At 34.6% G+C, this 8,225-nt stretch overlaps 1 protein-coding gene across 3 annotated transcripts; it reads right to left on the bottom strand.

The window, feature by feature from the left end:
• Positions 1-1,995: 1,995 nt before the first annotated feature.
• LOC106878496 (zinc finger protein 260) lies at positions 1,996-7,984 on the bottom strand. Of its 3 annotated transcripts, none has more exons than XM_014927720.2 (2): positions 6,948-7,984; positions 1,996-4,445 (listed from the first exon to the last, which is right to left on the bottom strand). In XM_014927720.2, exon 2 carries the CDS (start codon positions 4,099-4,101, stop codon positions 2,158-2,160), a length of 1,944 nt encoding a protein of 647 aa, XP_014783206.1. In that variant the 5' UTR covers positions 4,102-4,445; positions 6,948-7,984; the 3' UTR covers positions 1,996-2,157. The 3 variants fall into 3 exon arrangements, with proteins under 3 accessions (XP_014783206.1, XP_014783207.1, XP_014783205.1); XM_014927721.2 differs by having other exon boundaries at positions 7,381-7,984; XM_014927719.2 differs by having other exon boundaries at positions 7,804-7,984.
• Between the last annotated feature and the right edge of the window lie 241 nt (positions 7,985-8,225).

The raw sequence follows: 8,225 nt of genomic DNA, 5'->3' as shown, positions 1-8,225 counted from the left end.
ATTTACATTTGATGGATATTTGTCCTTTTCTTGTTAACACGTTTCAGCTGATATGCCCTCCAGCCTTCATCAGGTGTCTCGGGGGAAATTTCGAACCTGGGTTCTCATTCCTAAAGAAGTGGAAACTGTTTTTTGTCAGGGAAACTCCAGTGTATCGCTATTTACTCATACTGCAGTGGATGAAAGAAGTGGTGACTGTTAGATTTTTTAAGGAGGAATTAGGGCAAGCACGGTTCCATGAATTTTTTAATGGGAAGGCACAAGGTCAGAAGGGAATACAATTCAAGGAGAAAAGAGTGAAATGACATTATTTAGAAGAGTGCACTTTTCTTGAGGGGGCATGTGCCCCTCAGGCACCCCCTTGGGTCCACCCCTGGAGGGATGGGTATCACTATCACAGTAGACTACAAGATTTATTTATAGGAAATCTGTGCAGATTTTCTCTGCAATCCAGTTAAGATTGGTGGTCCCAGTAGAATTGTTGAAATCGACTAAACTGTATTTTCGAGGAGAAAATACAACTGGGGTTCAAATGCTACCTGAACAGTGGGTTTTCGGCAGTGTCACGAAAATCAAGTTTTTTCATTTCTTTCTTATTGCTGTGTCCCCTCAAAATCATGATACATTCGCAGACTGCATTCAGCAATCAATCCTGTTGAGAACAACTATTTACAGTGACATGTGGTGCACATACTCCCATATTCCTGAGATACCAGGCTACAAATTTCGCCACACAACAATGAAACACTGTTGAATTTGTAAGCTCACTAGATGGAACCCATCCTCAACAAGTGGAAAGTACTTACGTCTGTCTTGAGTGAGAGGATAAATAGTGCTGTGGTACTATTAGTTCTGCAAGTTTAAGTGGTACTACAGGTACAAAACATGTAAACTTTTTGGAAAAAAATTTGTTTTATTTCAACATTGATTTCTTTTATTGACAGTCCATGTTTCCATTTCATTTTGACTGTTACTTCTAGCAAGTCCAAAGCGAGGCCCGTGACTAAGGCAATATCATTGTTCTAACTGTATATAAATATAAATCTTCAAGAGGTTGGAAGAAAACAAAGATGTTCATTTTTTATCGTTATGTTCCAAGTAAAAAAGAAAAGAAAGAAATCATTAATTATTTCAAAGTTGTTGGATCCTTTGTTTTGCCATTTTTGAAATTTTAAAATTAAGTAAAAACATCTAAATTTGGTGTATTGATATAATTTTCATGCTGAATCTGATTTTGTTAATCACTTGTTCCAATAAAATTTTAGAGAAATGGGGACTGGCTCCTGTGCAGGTGGCACATAAGAAACACCATTTTGAGCGTGGCCGTTGCCAGTACCATATGACTGGCCCTTGTGCCGGTGGTACGTAAAAGCACCCACTACACTCTCAGAGTGGTTGGCATTAGGAAGGGCATTCAGCTGTAGAAACTCTGCCAGATCAGATTGGAGTCTGGTGCAGCCTTCTGGCTTGCCAGTTCTCAGTCAAATCGTCCAACCCATGCTAGCAAGGAAAGCAGCCGTTAAACAATGATGATGATGATGATGATGTTACAAAGGTTTAAAGTTTGATTATTTTTACCCAATCAGAAAACAGGATTTAGAAGCTATTTTGTGCAAGATAGCACAAAAATTTTACTGGAACAAGTAGACGACAACAGAAACAACTTTAGAGAGTGTGGTAACAATTACAGCTGGATATTTTATTATATTCATTTGACAACATCAAACATGAGAAGTATTTGAAATAATTAGCAACATTATACAACAGTGACATTAGACATTATGCATTAGTAAAACTTCTCAGTTTAAAGAGGAAGACTGAGACAAGTGGTTAGTATGGGTCCTGAGAGTAGTGGTAGACAATGTGTGTGATGAAAAGCAAGTCGAAAAAGTCATGAGGGCCTGAGTGGAAGTGACATGAAACCAAACATGATGAACAAAAGCCACAATACTTTTGGTTGAAAAGAAAAATGACAATAAATCCAAGGTTAAGAGATTGGTATGTATTGGTGAGCAGCTTTATTCCAGATGTGATTTACAATGCCTGTGATCTTACTGAGACATAACACAATAGCTTTCAAAGAAAAACAATTGAGCTACCCCTTACATCATGCTCCCCAGTGTAATTGATTAAGATGACAAAGCTTCATTACAAATATTACATAGATGTAGTTTCTTTCCTGTTTAAACATTTGTGGGCTAAAAGATGACCTTGCTGAGAGAATGCATTACCACAAATATCACAGTAATAAGGTTTGTCACCTGTATGAATACGTTTATGGTTCGCTCGGTGACTATTCTGAGAGAAAGATTTCCCACAAATATCACAGTGATACGGTTTCTCTCCTGTATGAGTGCGTATATGTGTTTTTAAATCAGTGCTATAAGTGAATGTTTTTTCACAGAAATCACAGTGAAATGGTTTCTCTCCTGTGTGAAGACGTTTATGTCGCAATAAATTGCCATTTTGAGAAAATTTTATGCCACAGATATCACAATGATATGGTTTCTCTCCAGTGTGAACATTTTGGTGTAAAGATAATGAATTACGAGCAGTGAATGTTTTGCCACAAATACCACAATGATATGGCTTTTCTCCAGTATGTACTCTTTTATGAGATGATACAGAGCCCCTTTCAGAAAAAGTTTTACCACAGATATCACAGCGGTATGGTTTTTCTCCTGTGTGAATATGCTTGTGTCTGGATAGCTGACCACTTGAAGAGAAATTTTTACCACAGAAATCACAGTGGTATGGTTTATCCCCTGTATGAATTCGTTTATGATTTAATAAGTTAGAACTTAGTGAGAATGTCATACCACATACATTACAGTGGTATGGTTTCTCACCTGTATGAATACGTCTGTGTTTAGTTAGATGAGCATTTAAAGTGAATTCTTTACCACAAATATCACAATGGTATGGTTTCTCACCTGTGTGAATACGTTTATGAGTCAATAACTGACTATTTCGAGAGAATGCTTTACCACAAATATTACAGTGGCATCGTTTCACCCCAGTGTGAAGACGTTTGTGATTATATAAATATTGATTTGTAGAGAACTTTTTACCACATGTATCACACTGATATGGTTTTTCTCCTGTATGAATAAGTTTATGGGACTGAAAATAACATCGATTGGAGAAAGATTTACCACAAATATCACAATGATATGGTCTCTCACCAGTATGGATACGTTTATGACTCAATAGACTTTGCTTAGAACAACAATTTTTACCACATGTATCACATTGGTATTGATTTTCTCCAGTATGAATATACCTGTGGGTCACAAGATTACTCCTTTGAGTGAATGATTTACCACAGATATCACAGTGATATGGTTTCTCTCCTGTATGAATACGTTTATGTTTCAACAAACTGCTATTTTTAGGAAATGCTTTACCACAAATATCACAATGGAATGGTTTCTCACCTGTGTGATTTAATTTATGCAATGATAATGAACTACTAATAGAGAATGTTTTATCACAGATATCACATTGATATGGTTTCTCTCCTGTGTGAATACGTTTGTGCAAAATTAAAGAAGTGCTAGTAGTGAAAGAGATGCCACAGATATCACACTTATATGGTTTCTCTCCTGTGTGAATACGTTTGTGTATAGATAAAGAAGAATTTGAAGAGAAGCTTTTAGCACAAATGTCACATTTGTATGGTTTCTCTCCTGTGTGAATACGTCTGTGTGACAATAAACTATTCTTTTTAGTGTATGATTTACCACAGATATCACAATGGTATGATTTTTCTCCAGCATGAATTTGTTTACATTTTGATAATGAACAACTGTCAGAAAAAGCTTTATCACAAGCATCAGAATTGTCTGCTTCCTCACCTGTATGAATATATTTGTGTGTAGATAAAGCATCATTTGAAGCGAACATTTTACCACAGATTTCACAATCATACGCATGTGAATCTGAATGAATAGATCTATGTTGGATTAAATATTTTCTTATTTTAAAAGCCTTCCCACATATGTCACACTCATAAGATATCTTCTTTGTTTCAAGAGAGACATCATTCTTACCATTTTGTCTTTCATTAGGAACCTGATTATCACTCGGTTTCTTCTTCATAATTTAAAATTTTGTTCATAAAATAGAAAACTGCAGTTCTTCTTGAATTTTCAGAGAAATAATTCTGTAAATATTATCAATATTGTCTATAATTTCTTTAGATGTGATTTGTGTGAAATTCTGAAAATGTCTCAGCTGTAAAGAAATTGTTTTTGTCTTGAATTTAATCTTGACACCGTCACAGAAATAAAGTTATATAGATGCAGTCAATATTAGAAAATTCTAGCAATTAACTAGAAATATTTCACAGTGATAAAAATGAAGTTACATAGACAAAATCTCCTGTAGCCTTGGTAATGTTATTCTTTAGTCTTCAATATGTCATCTCAATAACATCAGATACTCTGAAATATAGAAAGAGAGTATAGGATATAACAGACATTTTGATGTTGTGACAAAACTGGTCATCAGAGAGAACTTTGACCACAGACATTGAATGAAAAAAACTAAATCAAAAAAAGTACAAGCAAACATAGGAAATATGTACATGGAGAAAAGACAGAATGGTATGTATATGGTGATTGAAATATGTGATATTAACTGAAGCACTAGTTGGGCTATCTAGTGAGATAGACATTAAGTTGATAACTAGAAATTTAAAGAACAGTGAATCATAGGTATCATTCATTTGTCAAGTGCAGTTGTTTAAAGACAACATTAACTATAATCTAGTAAGGTTATATCAAAGAAAATAGTATTAAATATATGGTAATGTGAAATCAAATAAATATAAACAAAAACTAGCATTCTAATGATGTATAAAACTTATGCACATTAAATATAATATTATGTAATCAAAAATATTTTTTTCTGTACAAAATCTAGATATCTTCCAGAGCTGGTTACTGTAATCAGTGGAAGAGATCATCAATCACCAAATTCTTTGCTTTTGAACATGTAACATTACATTTCAATTTTTGTAATGAAATCCAACAGTTATCATCATCATCATCATCTAATGTCCGTTGTCCATGCTGGCATGGACTGGAAGATTTGACTGAAAACTAATAAGCCAGGGAGCTGCACCAGGTTCCAATCTGATTTAACAAGGTTTCTACAGCTGGATGCCCTTCTTAACGCCAACCACTCCAAAAGTGTAGTGGATGTTTTTTTATGTGACCTGACACCGGCAACAACTATGATCTCACTTGGCTTGACAGGTCTGTACAAGCACAGTATATCACAAAAGGTCTCAGTCACTTGCCACTGCTTCCATGAAGCCCAACAGCTTGAATGGCACTTTTTTGTGCCACTGGCATGGGTGCCAGTCAGACGGCACTGGTATCAGCCATGATTTCACTCAGCTCAACAGGTCTTCACAAGCACAGCATATCACCCAATGTTTGAAGCCACAAATAAAATTTTATTTGGCTTGCCAGTCAGATGGCAGTGGCATCATCTATGACTACAATTTCACTCAGCTCGACGGGTCTTCACAAGCACAACATATTGCCCAACGTTTGAAGGGTGCTTTTTATGTGCCATTTACGCAACACTGGCATTAGCCATGACTACGATCTCAGTTGGTTTGACGGGTCTTCTCAAGCACGGCACATCACCAAAGGTCTCAGTCATTGTCTCCATGAGGCCCAATAGTCAACAATCATGCTTCACCACCTTGTCCCATGTCTTCTTGGGTCTGTCTATTCCACAGGTTTCCTCCACCATTAGAGTGCAACACTTCACACAGTTGTCCTTGCCAATGAGAAAGACTCCTACTTGGTAGATTAAATAATGGAGAGAATAAACAAATCTCCCAAACAGAACATATTGTATAGTGCAGTTCTCAAAACATTTTTTTGTAAAACATGATGTGTACATCTAGATCAGTGTTTCTCAACCATTCTTTACCTATGGACACTTTTGATTTCTATTTTACTAAGTCTGACCCTCTGAATCATTTGAAGTTTAAAAAAATCTTGTTATATTTTTATGTAATTATTATAAGGAATTGTATGAAAATAATTATTAAAATATTCTGTATTGTAGCAGAATAACTGATTTATTGCAGATAGATTTTACCAAAATCTTATATGGACCCTGGTTGAGAACCAACAATAGATCCTATTTGATAACATATCGGTAGAATCAAGACTAAACTGGGACTAAATTATATCTTCCACTGAAAGATACAATCATCTAAAAGTATCTTTATACTTCAGCAACTAATGAAACTAAATCTATGAGATCTTTGTTGTACAATTATTGCCAAAGAATATCCAAATCATGGAAGAGAAATGAGAATTTGAAATTGAGAGCCACTTCAAAAAAATATCAGGAGATGGAGTCTTATGTGAAATGACTACTAAAATATTATTTCTGACTCTGGAATATTTTTGAAAATGACAGATTCAGATTGTCATTTCTTTGACATCATTTTTCAAAGGAATTCTACATTAAACATGCCTATAACACCTCATAGCTATTTTTATTTTTTGGAATTTTAAGAAAATTTTTGCATATTTGTGTTTAAGCACAGGAATTCATACGACAATGAAAAAAAATTATTTTGAATTTTTAGAATTTAAAAAAAAAAAAATATTTGAAATCTTTAGAATTTTTTTTACAGAGTTTAAAATATGGGCAGTCCAAATTGTTTGCTTAAATCGCAGCGATTATTAAAGATATTGAAAAATATCAATACGTCTGAGTGACAAAGAAAGGAGGAGGGTATCAGGTGGTTGTGAGATGTGCTAAAAAAAATAACTAAATAACCCTTAAATCACACACCACAAAATGATTTTTTGTTTTTTAAAAAAAAAAAAACATACTGACATGGTTTCCTAAGTGAAGAACATAAATTCACAAAAGTTTTCCAAAAATTAAATTTTGATACTTTTACTCACAAGATTTTCAATAAGAAAAAAAAACTCGGATTTTTTTGCGTAGAATCAAGTACCATGACCTCCTAATGTGCGGCAAACTCCTTATTTTTGCTCGGTAAGGGAGGGGGCGGACACTATCCCGGAATTATCGTTTTCTTTTTTTTTTTTTTTTTCATGCGGGTGAAAGTATCAAAATTTACCAAAAGGTTATGAAGGGTTATATGGTGTACTCCAAGCAGAATTCCGCCCATTTTTCTTCTTAGAAAAATATCAAATAATATGTATTAAAAATCGAACTTTAATTTCTTTTCGAATTCAATGGTTAAGTTTGAATTTGGCGTCTTATCTGCCAAGGGCTCCTGGATACTAAGATTACTTCTTTAGAAATATTTCGTGCGCCCAAACAATTAATACGAGGTATTTAGAACGATACAAAAAAAGAAACAATTCTTACACCGTTTCCTTTATTCGAAAGTATGATCTTGTTTATCATTCTATCTTGTCCTGGGTTGTCTTTCAGATATGAAGCTGTCGTTCCATATTGAAAAAATATTGGCGAACACCAAACCAAAATGAGTAGCAGTGAAATAAATATTTTATGACAGAAAGTTCGAATTACTGGTGTTCATCAGTGTTAAATTAGTTTCATATAATAAATGCTATCATCTCTCTTGTAGTTTATACATATCTGATTATACATTATTAAGATAAGGCAGAGGTAAAGAATACGCACATAAGCCGTTTTCGGCGTGACCCTAACCCCCTAACCCTAAAACGGGTGGTGCGCGTATTATTTACCTTCGCCCTGCTAAAAATCAGACAATAATATACATTTTATGCTTAATTTTGCAAAATAAATTCGTTCAAAAATATTTACCTCCTTGTTGCTATGTTTCAATGAAAGATTTATATCTATAAATACCATTCTCTCATTAAACAGAGGTACAGCTAGTTGATATATATATAAGCAATGAGGAATGGGAAATTAAAGTTTCAGGAAAATAATTTGGGACTAAATGTTGAGACTAAGTGATGAACGGCGGAAGTGAACAAGAAAACAGGAAGTAAAAAAGCGGAAGCGGAAGCGAGAGAGAAAAACGTAAAGTAAGACTATTAAATTTTTCTGATCAAACGGAAGGGTTTTTGACCCGGTGAGAAATAAAAATAATAAAATATTCTAATAGGTGTAAAAACAACTTGCTGCGAACGAATATGAAGAAAAAAACGCGCGCTCGCGAACGGATGGGTGGGGAGAAGCCTCGGAACATTCACATCCTGAATGTTCCGAGGCCTCTCCCC

This window comes from Octopus bimaculoides, chromosome 8 (genome assembly GCF_001194135.2).
Source record: "Octopus bimaculoides isolate UCB-OBI-ISO-001 chromosome 8, ASM119413v2, whole genome shotgun sequence".
Classification (NCBI taxonomy): domain Eukaryota; kingdom Metazoa; phylum Mollusca; class Cephalopoda; order Octopoda; family Octopodidae; genus Octopus; species Octopus bimaculoides.
Note: the sequence above shows the minus strand (reverse complement) of the source record. Positions and strands in the feature narration are given on the sequence as shown.

Excerpts from the sequence above, each read along its gene's own strand:
- LOC106878496 (XM_014927720.2), bottom strand. The coding sequence starts at position 4,101 with ATGAAGAAGAAACCGAGTGATAATCAGGTTCCTAATGAAAGACAAAAT.